At 36.5% G+C, this 27,023-nt stretch overlaps 3 protein-coding genes across 6 annotated transcripts; 2 read left to right on the forward strand and 1 right to left on the reverse strand.

Moving 5' to 3' along the window:
• The first annotated feature begins 122 nt into the window (after positions 1-122).
• Positions 123-20,620, forward strand: LOC106785460 (protein unc-80 homolog). 2 transcript variants are annotated; one of them, XM_014745946.1, is made up of 49 exons: positions 124-465; positions 707-812; positions 911-959; positions 1,098-1,124; positions 1,211-1,231; positions 1,349-1,494; positions 1,606-1,753; positions 1,869-2,100; positions 2,167-2,264; positions 2,361-2,444; positions 2,565-2,642; positions 2,716-2,855; positions 2,931-3,233; positions 3,309-3,484; positions 3,571-3,758; positions 3,829-3,971; positions 4,719-4,748; positions 5,733-5,865; positions 5,964-6,155; positions 6,295-6,436; positions 6,694-7,068; positions 7,120-7,709; positions 7,791-7,974; positions 8,039-8,180; positions 8,259-8,368; positions 8,438-8,628; positions 8,708-8,923; positions 9,019-9,424; positions 9,514-9,765; positions 9,847-10,339; positions 10,395-11,025; positions 11,100-11,280; positions 11,375-11,559; positions 11,640-11,888; positions 11,973-12,246; positions 12,339-12,643; positions 12,722-13,147; positions 13,232-13,450; positions 13,526-13,671; positions 13,737-14,061; positions 14,153-14,473; positions 14,551-14,809; positions 14,885-15,091; positions 15,204-15,554; positions 15,636-15,920; positions 15,996-16,094; positions 18,019-18,141; positions 19,225-19,373; positions 19,481-20,620. In XM_014745946.1, exons 2-49 carry the CDS (start codon positions 727-729, stop codon positions 20,009-20,011), a joined length of 10,641 nt encoding a protein of 3,546 aa, XP_014601432.1. In that variant the 5' UTR covers positions 124-465; positions 707-726; the 3' UTR covers positions 20,012-20,620. The 2 variants fall into 2 exon arrangements, 1 of the variants encoding a protein (XP_014601432.1); XR_001381527.1 differs by lacking the exons at positions 18,019-18,141; positions 19,225-19,373; positions 19,481-20,620 and having other exon boundaries at positions 123-465; positions 15,389-15,554; positions 15,996-16,085.
• LOC106785462 (carboxypeptidase Q-like) lies at positions 20,295-23,198 on the reverse strand. 3 transcript variants are annotated; one of them, XM_014745954.1, is made up of 8 exons: positions 23,113-23,198; positions 22,192-22,559; positions 21,960-22,110; positions 21,584-21,833; positions 21,260-21,500; positions 21,013-21,195; positions 20,651-20,931; positions 20,295-20,467 (listed from the first exon to the last, which is right to left on the reverse strand). In XM_014745954.1, exons 2-7 carry the CDS (start codon positions 22,545-22,547, stop codon positions 20,679-20,681), a joined length of 1,434 nt encoding a protein of 477 aa, XP_014601440.1. In that variant the 5' UTR covers positions 22,548-22,559; positions 23,113-23,198; the 3' UTR covers positions 20,295-20,467; positions 20,651-20,678. The 3 variants fall into 3 exon arrangements, with proteins under 3 accessions (XP_014601440.1, XP_014601441.1, XP_014601439.1); XM_014745955.1 differs by lacking the exon at positions 23,113-23,198 and adding an exon at positions 22,941-23,000; XM_014745953.1 differs by lacking the exon at positions 23,113-23,198 and adding an exon at positions 22,707-22,790.
• On the forward strand, positions 23,074-25,081 carry LOC106785466 (E3 ubiquitin-protein ligase RNF181-like). Its single transcript, XM_014745964.1, has 2 exons — positions 23,074-23,479; positions 23,544-25,081. Exons 1-2 carry the CDS (start codon positions 23,174-23,176, stop codon positions 23,676-23,678), a joined length of 441 nt encoding a protein of 146 aa, XP_014601450.1. The 5' UTR covers positions 23,074-23,173; the 3' UTR covers positions 23,679-25,081.
• Positions 25,082-27,023: the final 1,942 nt, after the last annotated feature.

Below are 27,023 nucleotides of genomic sequence, written 5' to 3' on the forward strand. Positions count from 1 at the left end.
AGGAAAGTAGGGGTGGTCCAGCAAGCAGATTCCTGGGCTGATCGATGAAACGACCGGCGCATTGGATTTTCCGAGAGTCGCGCGCGCACATTCCCATCGTTTCCACGGCGTAGCTAACGTCCCTTCCACGATACTCAGTTAGTCACGATCCTTGCATCGTGGTGTGATTCACCCTTCGGTCTGGGTACTACCTGTCGACGAAAATCATGCAAGTGTGTCACTAGGCCGAGAGAAACTGACACGTGATCTTTATACTTTGTGCGCCGGGTTCATCCGGCACCTATCATTCTATCGTATCTTATGTCCTTTATATCGTATCTTTCTTCCTTATTTGTGCGAATCATTTTTAATTAGTTTTAATGGAAACATTTTGCGACTAAACGAGCACGGATTTTCGCGCGAGAAGATTATTTATGATTATTTAATCGTCAACATGTTCATCTTATATTTTTCATATTAATTTAGGTACGTAACAAAATTTATCCATCGGTTGTTTTATTATAAATTTTATTCGCAGATCTTTAAATGATAAAATATATATTAATCGAATGGAATTTATGTTAAATGAATTGGAATAAAAAGAGACAACTAAACGTAAAACACGTGATAATGGTGTGGCAGTCATGCTAACGAAGATGATCGATTTTCTATTAGCAGAACTCAGCCCGCGTAACGTTCTGATATGCAAATCATAAACGTTTTACAGGTTTACATTATAATCAAAATATGGAGAGACGCCGATCCGTCAATGGCATACTCAACGAACACACTTTACCCATTCCCGTTCAGATTTTCCTCTGGCGACAGCTGAGGTATGAAATGTTTTCTTTTTTCTTTTGCATCTCTCGATGCAAATTAGAAAATAATGGATCGTTCCGAAGTAATTGCTTAAATAGATGCATCGTTACAGGCCTTTCATACGAATGAAACTTGGGAAAGTACATGAAGCATCTTGCACGGTAATATTTTGGGTTTAAAGATTTCACAAATTAGAATTTTGTAGAATTCATTTCGTAGAATCAACCAAGTAGCCAATAATAATTGTTCGATCAAATATTTGACAATCCGATTTTTTCCCGTCGGCCTACCACCTGCAGCATTGCCAACACGTGCCAGGTCATCACGTAAGTTGAGCTCTAATCCATTTGAAACGAAATATTTAATATTTTCGATACTAACTCTAATTTGTTGCCTTCTGACGAATAATTAGGAGATGAAAGAAGCATGCACGGTCAGTATATTTCAAATATAAACAAGAAAAAATGGAAACAAATATCTCTAATTTCAATCGAAAGAGTAAAAGCTTATCTTGATCGGGTTCTTTTGTTTTATTTTTACATTGACGTAGTCTTTAGAGAAAGTGTTGGTCCAAAATCTTCACAATGATCTGCCGCCATCGTTGAGCACGATATTGGGCGCGGTGCCACGTTGGCGTTTGATTCAAGCCGCTTTACCTTACGTTCTTCACGCGACAGCCAACCTTTTGCACAATAGGTGAGCCCTTTCATCTTCATATATTTTCCTTTTCTCCTCTTTTATGCAGTCGCCTTCCAATCTAGCACATTCGCTTTTCACACAAAAAGGCTCTTATCATTGCTCTTTAAGGAAGGATCTTCAAAGTCTTGGCGCAATGGAAACAACCCTTCTTTATATCCTTCATTGGATTCTTCTTGATTCGGCTGAGGAGTGTATCGAAACTGAATCAGATTCCGCAAATCCTTTTCAATATTTATTCTCGATACCAACTATGACGGTGAGCTTAAACAATTGTTTTAAATCGTTTCTACGATGATTTTGAAAACAGGATCATCGTGTTGAATCATGTTCGACAATCTTGATTTTCTTGATGTTTTGATTCTTTTTTGCAGCTGTTCGTATATCTTTTTGCTCCTCTCTGTAATTATTTAAAAGACATTGATTTCAAGACAAATCTGAGATTGGAAAATGGATCGAAGATATGGACTGCCTTGTACGAATGTCGGCATCCCGATACGGCTTGCTTCACCACTCATTGTCGTATCAAACCTCCTGTATTGTGGAATCGATCGTTCAAGTTTGTGCAACATCATCAATTGCCAGACGACGTTTTTGTCGGTGGAAGTGAGTTTTTATGATTTTCATCAGTTTTGTTTCTTCTTTACTAAGACGATAATGTTCTAATTGCAGACAACGAAAGTCCACCTAGTCAATCAGTGGGTCCTACGGTGACCGATCAAAATATTCCTCAGAATGTTTCTCAGACTGTAACAAAACAAGACGAGGAAGTAAGTTTTAGCCAATAAATTCGAAATCTATTTGGATGTTTGATAAAATGTTTGAAAAAATGTAATTAAAAAAAAAAAAATATTGCTTTTTAATAGAGCACTTGGGTATCATCGCCAAAAGATACTGCGTTTCCAGAAACGATACCCGAAGAAAGTTCAGGTGGCGAAGATGAACACGTGGTAAAGAAATCGTTTCTATTATAATTCTGCTAAACAGAAATTCTTAATATTTTCGTTTCGCTTCTAGGTGATTAAAATATTTCATTTTGTTGAATTGTTTTTTTGTTGGTAAATATGTAGGTTATATTCAGATTATCATCATTAGGTGAATCCGATAGAGGTATCGATGGAGTAAAAGAAGTGTCAACCATATTCGCAGTGAGTTGATGAATTTGCAATGAAAATTTGTCAGATCAAATGTAGAGCAATGCATTGTCTGTTACTGCTGCAGGATGAAACCAGCATATTTCACGTTGCCATGGGTAGAAGTACCGGTTCTTCTAAGTCAACGCTTACGATAGAGAAAGTAACAGCAATTTCCGGACTGGACACTTGTAAACAATATTTCAGGAAACCTTCTCAAAGAGCAAGGTTCATTCTTAACGATAATCATCTTAATTATAACAATTAATTTTCGATTAAATAAGAAACGATATAAATTTGCAGTGGTGAAAAAGAGAAGGAGAAAGAGAAAGAGGAAAAGCCAGCTAAGACGGATAAGGAGGTAGAAAAGGAAAAGGAAAAGGAAAAGGAAAAGGAAAAGGAAAAGGAGAAGGAGAAAAGTACTTCGAAATCCTCAACTCAACAACAAAATTCGCCAACCGATACTTCGGGACAAACTGCTGAACATATTCTCGAAGTTGATATTCGGGCAGCAACGTTTCTCGACGTGGCCGTTCTCAGATGTCTTTTTGTTTCTCAATGGCAAGAGGAGGGTGTATTTTGGGCGTTACAATTTTTATACCATCGGTTTGTTCATTTTTTTTTTAATGAAAACTTGCGTAAATATTTGTAATGAATTCGTTGTTGCGAATTTGATTCCAGATTACGCAGAATAAACGAGGACAGTTCGGTGCAACAGATGCCTCGTCGTCGTAGCAATTCCTTACCGATACCCAAAATCGAGGTCTCTATTTATCAGAGTCCTGAGAGTAAGAAAAAAGACGTTTCGAAAGATTTCATTGAGATACCAGAAGTACGAGATGTCTCTTTGCTGGCGGGTATATGAACAAACTTAAATGCAGATGGTAGTAGTGTCCCTCCAACAACTTATCTATTCCCAGTACAGAGTTCGGCACATTTTCAGAATTACCATGCCTGACCTGCAAAGGTCACGAGGGAGAGTCCAGTCATACGAGACGTGCCAGCGAAAAGACGAAAAAACGTATGAAGATGGCTGACCTAAAAGCTTTCGTCGAGACTAAGATTTTATCCAAATCGGAGAAAGCTCTTGAAAAGATTGGTCAGGAAGACGCTAAAATGTTATTCGAACAGGTAATTCTAAATCATTTTTTAATAAAAAGAGATTATAGGAATATCGAAAACAATTTGTTTGTATTATTAGGATAGTCATAGGAGTCTCGATACAGGTGATGACCAATTGACAAGACCAACGTCAACTAGCTCAAAAATCTTTGAGGCTAAGGATGTAGATCGTATGAAACATCCGACTAATTTAGTTAAAGGAAAAAGCATGCCAAGTTTAAGGTAGGTTTTTCTCCATTTACGTGGATTCTAAAAACTATAGATTTTCGTTTCTTCTATTCTATTTTATACGACTTTTTCTCTCTTTAACTTTTGACTTTACTCATTGGTTCATACATATTTATATACACAATATACATACATAAGTACTTACCAGTACTATTTAACAATTATCTCACATGTACTTCTCGACAATATATATATATATATATATATTTTATAAATATTGTAGAATTAAATGTATGCGTGTATAAATGTATGTGTATGTATCTATGTATGTATGTACACCAGTAACTTTGCGTAGACTAGGATAAAATATTCAGAGATTCGAGTTGAAAATGTCCTGGCGACAAAAAAATAAAGGACTTTTCGTTGCGCTTAGGCTGTTTGCAATTAAAAACAATAATGCGTTTCGTTAGAGCGACAATAATTTTTTTTTCATGTAGACTACTATCAGTGTTGGGTATTGGATCGTTGTTTTTTTGCAAAATTCAAAAGGCAGGAAAAAACAACAATATGCGACGTCTTGTTCTAATTATAATGATTTAAAAGGAAAAACGAAAAAATAACAAATTGTACCCAACGCTGAAGAAATCATACGACCGACTGAATGCCGGTCAAACGTTTTATAAAATTAGCGCTTACATATTGATAAGCCTATCGTAAAACTTGTGCGTAATGTCTTTCTCTGTATGTGTCTCTTTTCTCTCTCTCTCTCGTTCGCCCTTTCACCCCCGAACTCGTGCTCAGCTGCTTGATTAACGAGCTGACCGCGGGAGGGTAAGTCATCAACGTCACTCGGAGGAAGTTCCGTACTGCAGTTCGGTTCACACGCTTCTTTTACGAGCTTTCGCTTCCGGTAGGGCGCACAGTTACCCCCCCCCCCCCCCCAGAAACATAGTCACACAAAATAAGATTTACCTATCACCAATTAGCACACCGGCACTTTTAATATTTACAATTAGTATTTGAGAAAATGCATCACCAATCCTTTTTCCTTTTTTCTATCTCTTTTTCTATTTCTATTTCTCTATTTCTATTTCTCTTTGTAACTATCGTGTGCTCTTAAATAGCTGTCGCCTCTTTATACGTTTAGGGATATCGATCCGTAGGTTTTTCGCACACCGAACACGATTATGTACCTGATTATTAATCCTTAGTTCCACACCATTCATTTACCACACAAACGGTAAAAGCTTTTTGATTTCTAGTGATTCCTTAAATGCGCAGTGTGTACAAAAAATCATCTCCCATTTTATAAGCAAATAAATGAATCGCTACCTAATTCCTTGAATACAAATTGATTATTCTGCTTTCATAAATTTACCGCTGTGCTAATAATTCTTTGCTTAAAAAAGGGATTATTTCTGAGTAATAAATGACAATTTTCTTGTATTTTAGTGCATGCAATTAGACCATTCCATCGATGTTGCTTCAAATTCGATCCAAAATGTGATCAAATTTTGTTCGCGTCAATATTTTACATCGATCGACAACAAGATTAGCGTAGCCGAAATGACGAGAAGTTACGAGATTTATCGAGTTTGGGGTAACACCTGTAATCAAATTTTATGAAATTTTATGAAATAAAAAAAAGAAGAAAAATTTCAAAGGAAACTCCAGCATGTTTCGCGGAACAAGAGGCACACGATAGTAAATTAAGGACGTAGTGCTTGATTAGGGCTCTATTTTTTGGCAAGTGTGGCATGGGGTAATATGAATTATTTCTATGGTGATAAATTCCTGATCGATTACAACCCGTAGGTACATTGGTGACACTCGTATCGAGAGGAAACAAAGTCGGTTTTATAGCCAATCTTACACCGCACCAAATCCTATTATTACCGTCACGGAACACACGCCTACTCCATCGCCAGAATACATGAAACGAATGCAGGTAATAACCATAAATTAGATTTTTATTCGTTTTGCTAAATTTATTCTGGATTAGATTTTCAATAATTTAATGCTTTTTATGGATCATTTATATAAAAGGGATCGATCGATAGTCAATTAGATGCTATCAGCATACTCGGTGGAAGATTGGATTTCGAAAGGAAACCGAGCCTTACCAGATCTCAAACAGATTCTAATATTACTTACATGAGTGACGAAGTGCCAGAAGCACCTGGTTCAGGTAGTTATATCACTAAAGAGGGTGATATCGATTACCAAGTAGTTCTCAAGGTAAACGATATTTTTTTTCTCAAACAATAATTATAATATTGTAGATAAATCAAAATCCTTTTGCATTCTATAAATTTACCGTAACATTTCTATTATTAAGTATCCTAGTTGGTAACAAAGTTTTTCTCTGATTTTGAAGGCTGTTAATTCAGTTGCATTACGTGACAATACTTGTTGCACGGCTCGCGTTTGCGAAAGTATTCTGAACCTCGTTGAACTTTTAATGGACATGGGTGTGATGAAGCAATGTCTTCGCGATGAGACCACGGGCAGTAATCTAGGTGCAACACTGTTGTTGATTCATGTTTATCTGACAAGGGGGAGAGCCAAGTTTACAGGACACGAAATGATATATCAAAGTGCATGTAAAACTTCTACCTTTCGTTTTCTTTAAAAACGGTTGATTTTTCCGCTTGCACGGTGTATGGTCCGAAACAAAAATCGGTTTCTTGTTAACTATTGGCTCTACCTTTATAAAACAAATAACTTCAAAAATATATTTAATGTTAATAATTATAATTAATAAACCCCGTGTTAGGGTCCGGCACGGGAATGGACAAATCGGAAACCTTACGAAAACACGATTCTCCAGTGAACGATCAAGAAATTAGACACGATTCAAATGGAAAGAATAAATCAACAGCTCATAATCTTCTAATGAATTGCGCTATCAGAGTACTAAGGCATTTGGGTTGTCCGCACGGATGTTCCGACGGAATTCGTGGACCCCACGCAGATTTCTGTCGTTCCCAAGGACAAACGATTTTAGGAAAATTACATCGAGCAAGTTTCAAACAATTTTCGAAATTTCTGAGGACGATGATACGCGAACAACCAATCTCGGAAATTTTAGACTTTTTTCACGCGTACGTTGGCTTCTGCGTAGATCCAACTTCGTTGCTATCTCCGCTGAGTGAGTAAATCCAAACAAAAGAATGTAATCGTTACGGAAATCGTTGATCAGTTTTTCAATTTGCAACAGATCAAAAACGGGGTTCGAACAAGTCACCGGATGTTGCGTCCCAAGGTGGCTACGCCACGAATTTCGGTGCTGGTATGATAGGCAGTGTTAGTGGCAACGTTGGTACTGCGAATACTACGTCTCATACAGGGGCAACAAGTACAGGAACAACTAATATCGTACCAGTGACCGCATCCTATGGTACTGGTAATTATGGTGCTCGTGGCATCGAGGGTCAAATAATGAATTGTGTTTTCAAGACTCTTGTGACTCGATTTATTCAAACTGCTAAAGAGTGGAGATCCCACGAGAATATTGCCATTTATTGCGATCTGAGGCAATTCATGACTTACGTTAAAGAAGCTCACGGTGGCATATTTCGGCGTGTTGCTTTAAGCGGCATTTTAGATTCAACCGATCGTCCCAACAAACGTTGCAACAGCAAAGTTCGAACAACTCGCGTGATCAGACACATACACCAATCTGATTTGGAAGAGCACGCGGATATTGGCGGTGATACCTGTTTCACGGTCGATGACAGAGGTACTAGAAAATTTTTATTTAAGAAGAGAAGTACTTCTTCGACATGTGCAGTAAGTTTCTTATTTTATCATTTCATCGGTATAGGATTTAATTGCGGTCCCCATTAACGTGCATCGCCAATATTTTTACAGAGCCTACTTGAAACTGAATTGAACGAAGAGAATTCGAAAATAAGTCAGAGTCCATTAGGTAATTTGCGAAAGAAACATCACGTATTAACGCCTAGACAAAGCGAACGCAACTTAGGAATTGGAGATTCTTGTTTCATGGCAGGAAAAATACGAAAATCAACTCGTTTTCAAATTGGGGGTATTGGTAAGTTGTTAATTGTTGCTCAATTGTAGTTGATTTTGCGAATAACAATGAAATCGATTTTTAGTCAATTGGTTTCGAAAGGAGTACGGAAGAACTGATTCCACAGATAGTCATGAAAGTAGCGAGTCACCAACGGATGGTAGTTTTGTAAGACAACCGAGTTTGCATTATGGTCATCACCGAAGTACTTCTCGAACGAGTCGTGGGTAAGGATCTTTAAAAAGATGTCATATAAGGGCTTGAAATTATACAAAAAATCATTGTTAAGAGAAGAATTTTTGTAGAGTTGGACAAACCTTACAAAAGGCGCGGCGTCGTATGGAAGATCAATTGAACAAAATTGGTTTTGGTAAAAGCAAAAAGAAGGAAAGTTTGGAAGAGCCACCAGGTAGCTGTAAGTGTTCTATTTGTAATGACTTTTGTCATTAAAGAAGAAATAAACGCCATTGAAATGTTTCAACAGATTTTAGTAGAAGAAATTCCATGGAACTGGGTGAAGCTTCAAGGGAATCCGAATTTGTAGTTTTTAAAGAAAGAAGATTGGTACCTCTATCGTCTATCTACGATGGAATGTTGAGATTTTCTTTCCTTTTGGAAACATGTCAACCTGGCACTTTCCCCGACCATCATTTGATGGCTGCTATATTAGATCTCGTAAGTTAAACTCTATTGTATTTTCTATGGAATAATATTCTACACACACACACACACACAATATTATTTGCGATTTCAGCCTTACGCACCTGTGGTTTCTCGTGCCTGTTTGATATTGGAATGTGCCCATTTTGTGCATCAATGCAACAAAGGGCATTGGCCGACGTGGATGAAAGTTAACTTTCCTATTTTTCGACCATCCGTTCCGATGAATAATCGTAATGCATCGGCTGCTATGAGACGAATCCATATGTTGCAGAGAACTGCGGGAAAATTATTTTATCAGTGGGCAGAGGTTTCTTCATTTTGGGATTACATTAGTAATATTTAAAAAGAAAAAAAAACACAAATTTATTTGTATTACTAAATCAGGAAATAATTTTGGAACAGGCAATAGGCGCGAGATTGGAGGAATTATTGATCGAGGATAAACAAAATATCGACCAGGTCATTTCTATGGTTTCTGATGAAAGTAAGCAACGTGATTTGATCATCGAAGACGAAGAAGAGGATTTCCTTGACGAAGCTAGTATTAATTGTTACGGATCGCAGTGTCCAATAGCATTGCGTTTGGTTGCGTGTATTCTTCTTTTGGAAGTAACAGCTTTTCTAAGAGAAACTTATCAGACGTTACCAAAATCCAGTAAACTTTTAACCAAGGAACGTCCACCTCCTTGGGACAGAATGTACAGCAGAGAAGCAAATCGAAGATGGAGCGTAGCTCTTTCATCGATGGGCCATTCTCAAACTTCGGCCCAGAGTCTTCAATCGATTGCTGGAGATCGTGAAATGGCCAGTAAGTTTAACAAATAAACGAGTATAATTAACAGCAAGTAAACAAGGTTATTATTCACAATGAAATATTTGATTTTGCTGAATATACAGCCGAACGTAAGATCAGTTTCGTTCTCTACGAACCTGACAACGAATCAGAAGGAAGCAGTAAATCAACAGTTACGATTCAAGGAGAAGAACAGAATATTGATAAAGATAAAGGTAAACGGGCACAGGCACATCAAAGTAGGCCAATTTTATTGCGCCGTGGTACTGGCGGTACCACCACTGGTTCATTCAAAAAGAGAAGCTTAAAACTTCGACGTGGAACCAAAGAGGGCAAGGATACAGAATGCGAAGCATGTAGGAAACTTTTTAAACAAGTCTACAACAATAATTTCTTTTTCATTTAAAAATATCTCACAATTATGATGTTTTTCTTAGATACAGTTAAACGAGCAGATTCTATACAATCGAAAAGAAAAGTAAGTTCATTGTCCGACAGAAGTGACACTTCTGAACCCGGTTGTTTAGGTGGCGAGGCCAGTGGTGAAGAATCTCCTGGGATTCTCAGCGATGATCAGCCTCCTGAAAGCCCAAGCGACAGCAATGAAACTGATGAGACCAATAAAAATTTTCCTTGGATGAAGGTGCTAGTACAAGTATCGAATTCCTTTAACTTTTATTGCTCCCATCAAAATTTCTGCCATCCGTTTTGTCATCGTCGTCAAATGCGTGCTAGCAGTAGACTAATCAAATCCGTTAAGAAGATTTACGGCGAGAAATTTGGAATATTGAACGGCACAGGTATGTTCGATGTTGATACCGATAAAAAAGAGGATGGCAAGAAAGATAAACGAAGCCGTAAGGTTTCCGAACAAACTAGCACCCAAGTATCACCCGTTCGAAGAAAAGATAGCGTAGGACGAAAGTACAAGTAAGTTTTGATATTTCTCCTATTTCCAAAGAAAATTAATATAAATCAATTTCAGAATTGACAAGAACATGGACGGATCCCAATCAGGTCGATTATATCAAAGAGATTCCTCCAAGGATTTGGCGGAACAAGATTCATCCGACAAAGGAAAGGAGTCGTCGAAAATCTTAAAAGTAAAAGCCGATTCCGAAGCAGAAACCCCAGCGATTCTAAAATACATAAAAACACAAGTAAAGGATGCTTTCCACGCTCCTATAGCGACTCTGGTAAAAGGTGCAGTTGTGATGACCGAGGATTTGTTCGTGGACGTTCTACCCATTGCTTGGGAACTTTTGTTAGAGTCCAATCAAGAAGTAGCTGCTTCGGCAGCATCTCTGTTCATAGTGGCAGCTGTGCGAGCTCCGAATCAAGCCAGCGAAATAATGAACAACGGTCTTCAACATAGTAATTCCTCGGTGCGAATAAATGCCATCTTGAGATTTCAAGTTTTGTGGAAATTACGTTATCAGGTGTGGCCAAGAATGGAAGAAGCAGCTCACGTTACTTTTAAAGTTCCACCACCTGGAATTGAATTTACTTTGCCATCTCCGAAAATTGGGATCGAATCTTTACCAGTGGTTGACCCACCTTGGATGCCTCAAGTTAAAACTAAAGTTGAAGAAGTTACCATTAATCAGGAGCGTCATGTAAGTTCATTTATATTGTTCAATGTAGTAGAATATTGAACAGTAAATTTTTATGAACATTTTTAATACGACAGAGATCATTGGTGACGGCAACAAAAACTCGAAAGAAACAACAGACTGAGTTAATTAAAAGGGCTTTACAAGCTCAAGACGATAAAAAGAGAGAGGAAAGAGAAAATTTTTTAATAACAACGATCCCAATTACTGTTCAAGCCGCATACGAACCTAGCCCAGTAGGAGATGATCATGATGAAGGTATCTTTATAAAACTTATATAAAATATTTTCATTTAGAAATGCTGTCCTTTTTCTGGTTTTATTCGAAACACCCCGAATATAAAAACCTACGGATTTAGGTAATGTTGGAGATGAGGATGGGGCTGAGGCGATACCTAGGAATACTCAACATCATGGTCAATCAGCCCTGTCGTTATTTCCATCCTCATTGTGTTCTGCTATTGTTCAGATCATAAACTTACTTGATAACGCCGCGGTATCTGATGATGGAAACGCGGTTTATGAAGTTGCATATCAGGTATGATTTTTTGAATCGGTTAACACTTTCTATTTGTTACATCCCAGTAAAATGTAATAATGTATGCGTTAAATTGTTAGGTGATTTGGGGATGTCTTGTAGAAGACAGTGCACTCTTCCTTCGTTACGTTTTGGAACGTCTTACAAGGGATAAACAAGAATTAATGTTTAAGATTTTACGACACCTAATTAGATTTGTCCCAAAACTACCACAGCAAGCAGCCTTTGCTTTATACAATTACATTATAGGATATGTGATGTTTTACGTTCGTTCTCCTCACGAAGAAGGCCAGAAATTAATTGGTACTGCTCTATCTATTTTATGGATGGTACGTTCCTCGTTTATCTGATGTTAATAGATTTAAAAATACATACTCGAACTATTCTCTTAACATTAATTATTTTATGTTTAGGTCGTTCATAGTGTACATGGCATAATGTTCAAGGATTTAAAACAAATTCTTCGTAAGGAACAATGCGATGCATCAATTTTGTTAACAGCAAACGTTCCTTCAGCAAAAAAGATTATTGTTCATGGCCCTCAGGATCCTGACGCTGCTGGAATTCCATCTCAATTTCCGGTACAGGAAGATACACAGTTTTGTCAAATATTAAGGGAATCGTTGGACTTTTTTGGAATCAAGGAACCTAAGCACAAAGAATACTTTCTTGTTGACTATAAAACACGTAAAGATTTTGTTTTCTATTTCGTATTATTATAACTGTACTTCTATTCATGATTTCTTCTGGCTTCTCTGATTGTCTAAACATTTTTCTAGATCAAATACACAATCCATCATCTTACGTCCGAGATTATTACTTTTTTAAAAGATCTCAGTATCCGCAGATCCAATTGGTTTACATGAAACCGGAAGATGCATTTAATGCGCTACAACGACGAGAGCTTGTTCACAAGTTCGTTGAAATTGGAAAAGTTTTGCTGACGTGGGCAATCCTGAAGAACGTTGACATGGTCGTACAGAGAGTCGTATTTCTACACGAAGAACTCATGAAGTTACCATCCTTTCCTAGAAAAGCCTTGGAAGCGGACTTGGATCTTTACAAGGGCGGTGAAATAGGAAGAGTAAATATAACAATTTTACTCCTAATGAAATAATCGTAAGAATTGTAATTTTATCGTCGAATTATTTTTTGTGCACAGGAACTTCTCGGATTAGACGTGATGCACAAATTCATGTGGGTTAGACTGATAGCCAGGATGTTCGAAGCAATGGCTGGAAATTTTGCTTACTCGGGAGACATTCATTTATTTTTAAACGTGTTGAATGGTGCCGTTATACTTCACAGCGAGGACTCCTGCATTTTACGATACGTTATTGCCACTTATATAAATGCCGCGCATAATTTTAAAAATATCTTTTCAACCAATGGTTATCTCTTGATAATGCCAACGTTGTTACAATTGTACGCGACTCATCAAGCTAACAAATTGGTTACCACAACGGTGGAGTATGCGGTTAAACAATTTTACTTGATGAATAGGAAACCATTTATTCTTCAAATGTTTGGAAGCGTGTCAACGATATTGGATACCGACGAGACAAGTATTCATGGGGAAGCTCACAAAGTAATTTATATTATTGTTATTTTGTCAATGCGATTTGTTTTACATAATCATTAAAGTAATTACAAAAGGTTATCAATCTCACAGGTACCTTCGACTTGTTTATTCAACCTGTTACTGAGTTTGGAAACACCATCACCCGATCCTTTAAATATTGGAGAACTGGTGAAGGAAGAAAAGCCTTTGAAAGCTATTGACTTTTGTTACCATGATGAGAATGAAATGGTTACTGTTCTGGATTGCATATCGCTCTGTGTTATGGTCATTGCTTACTCTGCTGACTCCATTCGAGGACAACAAATGCTGGTTAGATAATCCTCGTATAATACAATCTCTTTGAAGGAACAATCGATATCTATTAAAAATTCTTTTTATTTGTAGATAATACTAGAAGCAATATTGCCATGTTACGTCCAACAAATTCAATCTCCTACTTACAACAAGGAAGGAAAAACAGAAAAAGAAATAATCAATCAATTGGCTATAGCAGTTAAAACATTGGTTAATAATTCAGAGGCTCTAACGAAGTAAGTATAATATTTGATATAAGTATTCTGGTATAAAAAACATTGTGTAACTTTCTTACTTGCAGGTACTATAATGGACCACAAAAGTCAAGTCCCGAACACAAGGGATCCAGTCAAAGGAATTACGGTAAAGGTCCTTACTCTCCAGGTGTTGATTTTGAGGATGATCCACATCCCACCAAATACATCGAACATTCCAAAGTGAGAAATTTTTACGATCGCGATGACGACGCTGAGAGTTCTCATAAAAATGAATTCAGGAGACCGCGCGATACTTTGCTCAATATGGTGGGCGAATTCGTTGCACGTTGCACCATACGTTTGACGGAATTGAACAAGAAATCTCAGGATGGTAAAACGATTGAGTTACTTGATTCCAAATGTCACGTGGTATGTGAAAAAACTATTAAATATTTAAGACAAGATTTTTGAACACGAGGCAATAATTTTGTTCCAACTGATTATTAATGTTTGTTCATAGCGATTAGCCGACATTGCTCATAGTCTTTTAAAAATTGCCCCTTACGATGCTGGAACAATGGGTTGCCGTGGTTTAAGAAGATACATGAACGACATATTACCTTCCACCGAATGGTCCAACGATGATATGAGACCAGCTTTGACCATTATTTTACGACGACTTGATAAAACCTTTAGCAAGATCCATAAAAAAGCATCGATCAGACGAAATATTAATTGGACTGCAGCCAGTGATCTTTTGAAAGGCGTTTATGAAACCCTGGCAAGGTGTCCCTATATAGCACACTTTCAATATTTGAAAACTTTATTAAGTACATGCCAGGTATATTGAACGAGTGAATGCAATACTAATAATAATATTTTAGTTATAAGAATTAACTGTTAATTGTTTATTAACAGTCTCTAATTATTGGCGATACACCACCTGAAGATGTCACATCTGCCTCGTCGGCTGCGCTAATGAGTAAAATACCGCCACAATACTTTTGTTCAACCGTTTTACGTCTAATAGCGTTACACGTGATTTCTCTCGGTGAGGGCTACTCTTTGGAAAATGTTTGCAACGGTCAAGCCATGTTTTCTAATCAGACGAAAACAGAAAATATGCTTCTCAATTTATTAATACCATTATTTTTACGCGTTGGAACCGGGAGGAAAGGTAAGACAATCGACAAGTTGAAAACAATAGACGTATGTAGAAACGATTGAAATGATTTAATCTTTTTGTTCGTAGATGTTCCAAAGCTGAGACAATCGGATATAAGTTTTGCATTAACGGCGGTTCTGAACACCCTCTGGCCCCCAACGAAGGCGACACCAGTAACTGTTCAGACTTTAAAAACCACTGCGGATGCCAGACCTGGTAGTCTAACTTTCGCAGCTAGAGATTCGAAAACGTTAACTAAAACATCGTTAACTTTGTATCAAGTTGCCTTTTTAGGTGAGGTAACAATCATCCAAAATGTTCACATCTTTTTTAGAAAATGTAACAATTTCATTTTAATACAGTTGATGATGTGACCCGTTCATTTCTCTATGCTTTATAATTATAGCTCTTAAGATTATGACGATATGCTTTGAAACTGAATTAAAAATCGAATGGCCAAAGATCTTGCGTACCATGCGTTTGTTGAACAAACGAAATGAGGCGTCCATATATTTGTGGAACTTCATTGAATTCGTTGTTACTCATCGGACAGCTTTGTATATTCAAATGTTGCCATTCATTGTTCACAAGGTTGGTCAAACGCCTATTTCCGATCACGAGAGAACTATGCATAGTATAATACGTGAGAAAATCAACGGTAATTCTACGACTGTCCCTAAATCTCGGGGAACTCTTCTGACAGACCTCATTCACGAACTGAAGGATCTCAAAGAGGAAATAGAAAATCGACGATTTGGTTTGTAGTTTGAATTATTTTCAACAGATCTTAATCATTCGAACGAAGTAAAATAATCTTGTTCAATTGATATGTCTCTAGATGAATTACAACCTGAACCGAAACGAAGTGTCGCTGATATGCATGCCAGTGAAGGTCAACCTCGTACTCAAAGACCATCCCTATTGATTGAATTGTTAACAGGAGCAGGAGATTTGGGCTCGCGAACTCACATGAATCGGACTCCGACTGAAACTCCAGTATCTCATTCAGCTACTGTATCACAATCGATACCACATTCAACTCTACAAACAGGTCATTCGAGTAGTACTATCAAGACATCGGCACCTAGTCATGTTCCGTCAAATGGTACACATATTGCTCGTGGTATGTATCACTCGATGATAGCAATAATCAAACATTTGTTTTTAATGTTACTTAACATTGCGTTATTAATATTAGGATCTATTTCGAGCACAAGCGTAGGATCGTCAACTTTACGCGAGACAAGTGATATGACCGGTATCGGAGAATTTAGCAGCGAAAGACAAGCACCAACAGGTATCCCATTTTTTCGAAAGAGATTTACATTAACATATTATTATATTGTCGGGTATTGAATTCTATCAATACAGCCGCAAGCCTCTGCAAGCAAATATATTTTGCCGTTACGTCGTTAACGTAAAAGAAAAGAGTCAGAATATGATAATGATTAAACACACTGACTCTTACCACAGTTGGATCGAGCCATTGTCTATAGGACACTGCGGTTCTAATTTTTTACTTTTGCGCTCAAAGTTGGTTCCATGTTATTTTGAAGCATTTAACTTTTTTCATGGCAACCCGCATCGTTTCACTTTTCACTCCGTTAACAGCGAGGCTTGCAACGAGGCTTTCCTTCTAAATAAGAACAAAAAAAAAGAACAAACAAAGCTAACTAATTTAAAGACATAAAAAAAGAGAAAGAGTTCAACCCGAGAAAAAAAATATATCAGGGAGTGAGTGTTTTCATGTTGCTAAGGCTCGTCGAATGTGTTCCTTTCGAATTAAATTCGTTCGTTTGGGCCTCTCTGTTCGGTCGTTTGATTGACACATTTATCATTGCGTTGCTTCCATTGCTAGCTAGGGAACGAAGGTAAGCAGACTGATTCTCTCTACATCAATAAATTCTGATACGATTCACGATCTATATATTATATATAATATATATATATATATATATATATATAATTATACCCCGCTAATGTGTAACTCCTTCTTCACGCTTCTCAGTTTTTCGTAACTTTATCCATATACCTAATTCGTTGTACTTTTATTTTTTCGTTTTCTTTTTTTCCTTATCCTTTAACTTCACATACTATTTAGGATCGTAAGTTTTTATACAAATTTTTACCGTGAAACGACTTGTACGTAATACAGGTTTTCCTAATCCACATCAAATTCAACCCTTGGCAAATAAAATGTGTCTTTTGAACAAAAGGATGAATTCGTTTAGCAAACATTTAAATACCTGTCAAATAAATATTGAATTTTTCTATAATCCAATAATTTGTATGATAATTGTTAAACGAAGTCATTTCACAGTAGCAATTTTTAAATTATCACTCTGTTTTTTATTCTCTATTTTCTCTGTCTATCTTTCTTTAATACACATAATTTTTATATAGTAAATTCGACCTTACCGAACTTATTATATAGCAGTATTTAGACAATGGTAATGTCCAACAGTTGGTATCTCCTGTTAATCGTTGCATAGTACGTTTTCTACTACGTAGTTGCTTCGAACTTACTGCGCTTTCTATTTCTTCTTTGTAAGGAAAATTGGGTCTCTACACACACATAAAAATACATACGTTCATCAATTATATTTTGCATTGTACTCATGACAAATATTCGTAATGCATCTTAACTATCTCTCTTTCTCTCTCTCTCTCTCTCTCTCTCTCTCTCTCTCTCTCTCTGTCTATCTTTGTCTTTTTGTCTTTCTTTTTCACTCTTTTCTACTCTCGAATGCTTACAATACATTTTATTAATGACAAGAGTTACATTTGTTCGTTGATTGCTTGAAGCGACCCTATTGCTATCTTTAAAAAGCACACGACACGAAAAAGAAAACATGCTTTTTAAAAATAAATCGTGATCGAAGCAACACCGTAGGTATTTTACTTTTAGGAATATCCTATGTTACCCCAAACACAACATCAGTCATGAAACATTACTTCGTTGCTAAATCACGAAAAACAATGTAGAATTCCAGGAATCTAAATTTAATATTCAAATTTAGCTCACGTACGAGGAAAGGATTAACAATTGATAGTACGCACACTACGATCAATTGGGATTCTCATCATGGTTGAATTAGTTGAATCCCAAACGGGGATTAGGGTTGATCGCATTCCTTCGTTTATCATCTCTCTTTTTCTTTCTCTCTCTCTCTCTCTCTCTCTCCCCCCTCATATTAGATGTTCGATGTGGCATGTTTCAGATAGATCCCAACCATCTTCTGCTAACGATGAACGTAACCATGTTAAGCCTCATCCTATATTACTTCATCAAAAGGCGCCAAAACTGCGCTTTGTATCTTCTGTAGAGTATAGAAACTCATCAGGTAAATCCCACATCCCTGCTTTATTTTTTGATACGTTAATTTTAGAACGGCGACTCGTACGGGAAATTAATTCGCGATACGGCCCATTAATTGTTATTATTAATTAATACTCAATTGACTATTTGGGTTCCATTTATCTGGAAATTTTTCGTATCGTATTCGTAAATCGATAATTCAAATCTTCTCGATCGATTCGGCGTCCTCACGAAGATTTCGATAATGCAAAGGCAAGTAAATTGTATTATCTAGATTTTTTGATTATGTGTCTGTCACAAATAAATAGACCATTTTTCCAAAAGCAATTGTTGACGATAGTCGAATCAAAAAGGTATGTCTTTGCACTTAACGATATTCATACATTATACATTTAGGTATATTTATGATAATTTAATATCTAATCTAATCGTAAGGGTGATAGAATTAGGGTGTAAAATATGTAAATACATTTGCATGTAGATGATAGAATATAAAAAAAGATTAATAATAATAGAGCACGAACAATTAAAAATACTAAATTATTTTATTTTTCGATATCAAAATTCAATTGATTATTCAAAATGATAGCTTATAAAATTTACAAGTAATAAGAATATAAAACGTATCAAATTCTCATTTAATACAGTGAACTGTGAATTCTGTTCATTCGCATGTATTATAGTTTAGGGATATTAAACTGGACTCAACCTCTTATTTATTCTCTTCGCTGTAATCATTGCTTTGTTACACATTTAGCACACATACACGCGTGCTTTCGCTTCCTATCAATTCTTCTCTGACGACTAACTAAATGAACAAAGTTTATTAATCCTGGACAAATGAAAAAAAATCATACATAAATGAAACATACTCAAATATAATTAACATTTACTAATCAAATTCATGCTTGTTAATGAGAAATATAACCAGGCTTAAATAGTGTGCTATGTATTATATTAACAATTTTAAAATAGTCTCGATTGTGTCATAAATTTCTAAGATCGATAAGTATCTCATGGTATTTCAATTATCAGCATGAGTAGATAGAACGTAGAATAGATTTATATAAGGGATGACGATATAAAACGATAACAAATGGTCTCTTAGGGGAGACTATTATGAGCCAACTGAGCCCGAACAGTCCGAACGAAGACAGTTCAGGAGAATCCCGTCCAGACAGGCCTCGATTGCAACGATCCATGGGCCAAAGCAAGAAGACCTTCCGATTGAGAAAGAGTCGAAGATCTCACGTTGAGGTACCCTTTACATCTTCTAATCAATTTTTCAGCCAAACCAAATATCTAAAGATATATTAAGCTGTGTTCTTTATTTAAATGCATAACAAATGGTTTTTGTTCTTAAGTCTCAGATGAAACAAGAACAACAGGATATGCCAATAAATCAAGGTACAGTCCAGACACCACCGCCAGTACCAGCAATGGAACCTTCAGTCTTCAGCATTCCTTCTGACTCTTCCTCGATTCGCTCAAGACGCAGCTTGTCTACTCGGCAATCGGATGGTGATAGAGGAAACAATTTAGATCAACAACAATTTCATGCCTTACAACTTCAGCATCATCACTATCATCACCATCATCATCTTCATCCCCAAGTGTCGGACGTTTCTTGGGATGAGGATACTTCGAGCACATCCGGTTATCGCGAATCCTATAGTATGCATCTAGAAAGCGTTAACAATGCTCATTCTCAACCACCTCTGGCATCACCAGATTTAAACGACATGCCTTCGACCAGTAGCACTACTACCAATTACATGGCTTTTGATGGTAGTTCTCCTGATAGTTTAATGAACGGCAGTGGTGGGGAGAAAACTATGTCTCAACATTCTCTTCTTATGGTTTTCCCTAATCAAGATGAAGATACGTTAATATAAATAATGAATGTTGTTTTCTTTAGCCGTGGTAATCTTACAAATTATTTCTCGTTCCCGTTGATAGTATTCATTACAATAATGAGATTACGACGAACGAGACTGACGACGTACACGATACGATTAAACATACACACACACACACACACACACACACAATATTTGGTTACTCGAGTTTATTAGAAATGAAAATATTTCGAGTGGATGATGTGCTTTAAGTGCTAATATAAAATAAATGAATATATGTCAATTATTAACTCGGTATGGAATAACGTTAATACCCGAGTTGATAACGCATTATATATTTCTTCATTACAATATAAAGATTAGAAAGATTACAAAAGGGATCGTACGTATTATTTATTGTCCGTTGACCGGAAAGACCAATTTAAGAAACGAGCGATATTATAGCCTAACCGAAAGTCGTCTTGTCCAAGCATTTGTTATATTCGTCTACATCTAGAAATAAAGTTAAATTTATAATCGTTAGGCTGGATGGCCTAAACAAATTATATTTGTACGCATGGCGCGGATCCATGCAAATGAACAAGTAAATATGAGAAATGTTACAAGTTGGGAATAAAGATACGTTGTATGTACCTGGTATCAATATCCTTAGGTAAAGTACTTATTTCTATTTACCTATTTTTCATTTTGAAAGGAATCCAAGTCATTTGTGCCGAGGTAGATCTACGCTTATATCAGCTAAAACGTAAGATACTGCAGCAAACAAAGCCGTGCCCATGTCGAGAGTTTCTGGATCTTCCACTAGCATAGTATCTGCGTTTGTATGATGATAATAAAAATATTGATCATTTTTATTCCAAAGAGATCCACCAGGCACGCCAGCTTTAATCCAATAGGAAATATCAGGTCCACCATTGGGTGTGCGCACGTTCATCTCTCCCAAGGGGGACATTAGTCTTTAATCGATAGATAAAATAGTGAAAAACGTTAAACACATTTAATATTCGTTTTATGAGATATAAATAATCATCGCTTACTTCAAAATTTCTTGCAAAACACATCCCACGTAGGGTATACCAGTATATTCAATACCCAAAGGAGTAAATGTTCCAATATCCGATTCCATAACGAACTGCAAATTCTTCTCTTCAGATTTGTGCTGTTTCACGTATTGGCCTGCTCCAATTAATCCCATTTCTTCAGCAGTCCACATAATCATCCTATAGTATCAATATTATAATAATAGAGTTTGAGAGTAATGAATTTCATAGTAGAACTTATTACCTGATAGTTCTACGAGGTCGATAATTAAGTTGTTTCAACAACTGCAAGGCATTCCAGGAAATAAAAGCACCACCTCCATCGTCCATTGCGCCTTCACCCACATCCCAACTGTCTATATGCCCTGATACTACCACAACACCTTTCGGTTTGTCTCTACCGCTTATCTCAGCGATAACATTTCTAGATTCTTTATCTGGCAAATTGCGTGCATCCATTTTTAAACGTATTACTATATTTTTACCTGTGAAAGAGTACGATGATAAAATTTTATCAATGCATTCTTGTACATACAGATTTATTATATTTCAAATATAATTTGTTTACCTCTATTAGCTATCCTTCTAAAAAGGGTGGAATCCTCGGCTGTAATACAAGCCGCTGGTATTTTGGTGACGTTTTCAGCATAATTCATCATACCTGTATGTGGTGTATATAGCGAAAACGGTGTTACCGATCTGATGAGAACTGCAACTGCGCCAAATTGAGCAGCTTTCGACGCTCCGGAGGAACGATATTTAACAGTTTCGCCATATGTAACATATTTTTCGTTGAATACGACAATCTTGCCAGGTACCTGAAACAAAAGCATAACGTAATAAGTACTGCTTAATAGGGATAATGTTTTAATGATAGCAAGAGAGAGAGAGAGAGAAAGAGTATCAAAGTGAACATAAAATTCATCGATGTCGTTTATTTTTACCTCATTCGCTCTACTCTCGAGTTCTGCAAAACTATCCACGATTATGGCACTAGCTGTTATCCCTTCTTTCGGAGTACCAACGCTGTATCCTAATCCTAGGATTGCGATGTTTTTCGTTCTTGGTTGGATAAGCGTCGCAGATTCAAAGCCTCTGAAATATTAGGTTGAAATATTAATGAAAAATAAATTTGTGCGCATATTTTGACTTAGTGTTTTTAGAATTGGTACACACCTCACCCAATGAGGAACTTTAACAATCTCTCCGTGAACATTTTCCAATTTATAAGATTGCGACTTATTTAGAACATAATCGATCGAATCTTCCAATACCTGCGTACCGGTAAACCTGGGTCCAAAATTATCCACAAAATCTGCTAGCTCTTGCCACGTTCGTCCTTTGAAAGTTCCATTTAGAGCTTCGTTAATAATATTATGTACCATCGGTTCATATGTTTTAATCTCGTTTTTTAAATCATTCGACAAATTACATTTGTCTATTTCGTTATTATTCCTATCTGCTTTTCCGATCGTTTGCGAGAAAAAAAACATCCAAAGAACGATAAGCCATTTTCCGATAATACACTTCATGGCTGTTCTGATCTATGGGGGTGTAAATTTATATATGTTTTATGTTACGATCAATGTACAGAACCTGGGCATTCTATAGATTGATCGAACAATCTATACAATGTCCTACTCGATTAAAGAGAGACTGATCAATTAATGAACTGTGCATTCTACAAGTACCAGTACTGCGTCCCCCCTATGTATTAATTTAATCTTGAATTGATAGTGGTTCTTGAAATATTGAACCATTGAAATGATAAGAAACCCGATTGAGAACATCTATGTAGCTGCTTTGATATCATCCAATATATACTTCTAATAAAATGATTTTATTGATATTTTCGTATTTATGTAAGAGATTTTCAGTTGGTACGTCATCAAGTACTAGTAATTAATTTGCTATTGATAACTTACCAACCGCTGGTAAATGTTATCAACGAGTACTGCAAATTTAATTGAAAATATGTCTACGATTCGTTCTAGCGTTTTCTCATCGATACGCGTCTATATAATACAAATCTATGGACTAACAAATGGAAACACTCACTGTCAGTATGACTAGAGATTTTTATAGAGACACACTCACTTCGTTATTTGAGTGAAGAATTCACGGTGAATACTCTAGAGCATTGAAACATTTGAACAAAATGTCGGACTATTTTGAGGAAATGGGTTGGACCCCATTGGGCGATGGTGAGGCACCAAATCATTTAATACAAATGGCGCGATTGTTGAGAGATTTTGGTATGTGGGAATTGCTTGGTCAAGATAAAAGATTGCCACCACCTGCATCTAAAGCAGCACTGAATACTTTAGAAGACATCAAAATATCTTCAAATGAATCAAAACAGTGTCCTGTTTGTTTGAAAGAATTTGAAATGAATAACTTGGTCAAAACTTTACCCTGTCGTCACACTTTTCACAAGGAATGCATTATTCCGTGGTTGGAAAAGGTATGTAACGTTATGAAGAAACAGTGATCTCGATATTGAAGTAATTTGAAACTTTTCATTGAAGACCAACTCGTGTCCACTTTGCCGATACGAATTACCGACCGATGACGAAGACTATGAAATGTATAGGAAGGAAAAGAAGAGATCTGCAGAAAGGGAAAAAGATCTAGAGACTTTACATAATTCTATGTTCATGTAGCGAAATAGAAAGAGCGGCAATCGTTCTAAATTTAATAAGCTTATGAAATATTTATCTCGTCGAGTATTTCATAATTCCTTTCCATCGGTAATATAATGCGATCTACAAATGTTATCGACAACAGGTTAATTCAATTCGATCTAGAAAATTCGATACTTTTTCTATCGTTACCAGAGTACAATCATTTAATTTACATTTACAGTTAGTCATATTATAGCTTTGTATTTATTATAAATAAGAGTAAAAATAAAACTTGAATGAAAGTAAATGAATTATTGGGAATGGGTAAATTAGATTTATAAGTAGGTCATGTAATTAATAGTAAGTATAACGAAGCAACGAGTATAGGCCAATAAAAAGTCGATGATTATTAATAGGAAATAATGTTTATTATACAGTGTACATATTTATTAACTTCATTTATTTTATTTCTGTTATAAATTTTATATTAATAATTATATTATGCTTTGCCGAGCGACGAATGCCTTAATCAGTGTGCGCTTAGACTATAACAATCTCCGTAAAAAGTATAGAAACTTCTGCTTTTTATTTTGTTTATTTATTATTATTATTTTTTTTTACTTTTTAATTGCCTCTATCTCTTTCTTTCTTCTCCCTGCTCCCTCTCTCTCCCTCTCCCTCTCCCTCTCCCTCTCGCTCTGCCCCCCTTTCTCACTTTTTATTTTTCCCCCGTCTAGTTCTTCGTTTTTTAAACCCTGGAACGCGACCACCATTTGAGTCTTTACCCAGCAAAGAGAATCGCCAAAATATGTCGCGCTGAAAACGGCATAATCGTTCGGCATATACAAATAAATAATAGTACTGTCGAAGTTAAAGTAATTGGCGGTTTATTCTTTTTTTTTTTGTTCATTTTTCTTTCTTTTTTCTTGTCTCTTATTTTCATCATTTTTTATTATAATTATAATTATTATTATTATTTTTTTTTTTCTCTTATTTCTCGTCGGTAATGCCATTTCCGAAAGAATGGCACGTATCGCCGCCGCGCCCTAAAATATTCCCTTTTTCTTCGGACGCGGCCATTTTCCACAAAAATCTTCTCCTTCCCCACATTTGCGAATAATACTTAAACCCTAAGGTTAAAAGTATCTCGTTTTATTAATTATTTATATAATATGCGTAATAATATAAATAATGTCGTTAATATACCTATCATAATTACCGTTTCTTTAATAATAAACTATCTGAATGGTATATTTTCTTTCTGCTAATGGCCATTTCCGTAATAGCTAGATTTCTTTTTTTTTGTTATTTATTTATTTATTTATCTTTTTATGTAGTCTGTATATGCGAGCTCCAAGTGGGATAAGGTACGTCGTACAGAGAATTTTATTCGGCTCGGCGTTTATTACACATAAGAAAGAACGGAAACGAAAAAGACGAACCCAAACAATGTCCGAATACGGGAACACGTCTGTGGCGCGAAAATACGAACGTCGGGGAACCTTACTTCGTTTGCTGATACGTGACAACGATTTCATCATATCTATCCGTCATTTTTGTTTAACCCTCTTCTCATAAACTTTCGTTTGGAACGAGAGACAACGACGACGACGACGACAACAACAAAACACTAGGTTCCAAAGTTTCATATCATGATTTCGTCACGATCATCTACGAAGTGCAGGTTCCCACGAGGTACGTTCAAAAATTCTCTACATTTTACATATTTCACCGTGTCCTAGTCTTGATATAGTATAAATGTACGACGTTGATTTATGTCACCCAGACTTATTTTTTTTTATCTCTTGGTGCGCGTGTCCACGTGTACGTGTTTTGTGTGTGTATCTGGTGTATGTACGTACGTATGCATGTTTTAATTTTTCATAGTATTTTTTTCACTTAATGTAAATTCCTTTTTTCTTCGTCTTCTTCCACTTTTTCTTCTTCTTCTTCGCGTTATCATCATGGTTATTTTCTTATTTTTTTTTTTGGGTTTACTTTATTTATACTTCAAACGTTGTTACGCGTTTTTCAGCCTCCTAACGTAAGGGTTAATTATCTTTAATTTTATGCAATGTATTTTAGTATCTTTTTTTTTATCTCCTTTATAATAATAATAATCATAATCGATAACCATAATAATAATTGTAATAATAATAATATTAACCGTCATCATCGTCGCGCATGTGTACACCGTGATGCCTCCGTGTCTTTTATTTTTACATTTAACCGTGTATGCATGTACGTGGGTGAGTGTGCGCGCGTATATGTTGCGTGTGTGTGTACATGTATGATTGCGCATCTGTGAGTATCGTGTGAGAGATCATAGCTCGCGATGATGCTGTTAATTTGTCATCATATCGATATTACATTATTAATATTATATTACACGATCCTTATGAAAATAATAATTAAAAAATGGCATTTCTCGCGTTCGCGCTGTCTTCGTTTCCAAAATTCCGGTTCGTCGTGCTAATAGGTCCCACCGGTCCTCTCTTTCGAGCTTCTTTTCTTCCCTCGCTCTCTTCCGTCGCTTAAACTTTCATCTTGTCACATATTTCAAACAAAAAAAATCCCGCTCGATAATTACGGATATAACAAATGTTCATTATTATACCTTGTACCTAACGCAACCCTGACGCCAACCGCTTGAGAATCAGCCACATTTTCCGTACTACGAAGCACGAAGAGACGAGTTGCTTCCTGATTTCCTTTTTACATTTAGACATTCCAATCGGCGAACAAAAATTCATGTTCCCTTTATCCCCTCTCAATTTTGTTCCTTTTCTTACCGATAGTTACATGCTTAATATCGAAGGGAATAAAGGAAAACAGGAAAGTTCTCTCTCTCCTTTTTTTTCACATTATTACAAATATTATTATTACGATAACAAATTATATTTGCGTGTGCGTATATTGTGGCGCATCGCTTAAAAAGGAACACATCCCGAAGGAACGTACTTCGGTGCTCGGAAAATGGGCCTTTCAAATTCTATTGGTGGTCAACCCACGGCGCCATAGTTGATCGCATATCGCGGAAACTTTTCCTCTTTTTAAATCACTCGTCGTTGTCCTTAGTCGTCGTCGTCGTCGTCGTCGTCGTCGTCGTCGTTGTCCTCGTCGTCCTTGTTGTCGTCGTCCTCGTTGTCGTCCTCGTCTTTGCTAGTAACCGTGGAACAACGACGAGACAGGACGATTATATTTTTCCGCGAATAAAATTGCACGCCCTCGTGTTGAGGGATCGAGGAAGCGAGGGAAAGAGAAAGAGGAACAACGAAGAAGGGCTGAGAGGTAGTAATAGTACAAAGGGAGAGTGGGAAAGGGAGGAAGGAAGAAAGGAAGGCCGAAAAGTTTCCACGAAACGCGCATGCTCCCATCTCACGC

This window comes from Polistes canadensis, unplaced genomic scaffold (assembly GCF_001313835.1).
Source record: "Polistes canadensis isolate GaletaPanama2010 unplaced genomic scaffold, ASM131383v1 scaffold_51, whole genome shotgun sequence".
NCBI classification, from domain to species: Eukaryota; Metazoa; Arthropoda; class Insecta; order Hymenoptera; family Vespidae; genus Polistes; species Polistes canadensis.

Coding starts and splice junctions, on each gene's coding strand:
- LOC106785460 (XM_014745946.1), top strand. CDS start 727: ATGGAGAGACGCCGATCCGTCAATGGCATACTCAACGAACACACTTTA. Junction 11,281..11,374: donor AGGAGATGATCATGATGAAG/GTATCTTTATAA, acceptor AAAAACCTACGG/ATTTAGGTAATGTTGGAGAT. Junction 14,474..14,550: donor CTTTATTAAGTACATGCCAG/GTATATTGAACG, acceptor GTTTATTAACAG/TCTCTAATTATTGGCGATAC.
- LOC106785462 (XM_014745953.1), bottom strand. CDS start 22,775: ATGGTTCAATATTTCAAGAACCACTATCAATTCAAGATTAAATTAATA. Junction 22,111..22,191: donor AAAGTTCCTCATTGGGTGAG/GTGTGTACCAAT, acceptor CTAATATTTCAG/AGGCTTTGAATCTGCGACGC. Junction 21,834..21,959: donor TCGAGAGTAGAGCGAATGAG/GTAAAAATAAAC, acceptor CTTTTGTTTCAG/GTACCTGGCAAGATTGTCGT.
- LOC106785466 (XM_014745964.1), top strand. CDS start 23,174: ATGTCGGACTATTTTGAGGAAATGGGTTGGACCCCATTGGGCGATGGT. Junction 23,480..23,543: donor TTATTCCGTGGTTGGAAAAG/GTATGTAACGTT, acceptor TTTTCATTGAAG/ACCAACTCGTGTCCACTTTG.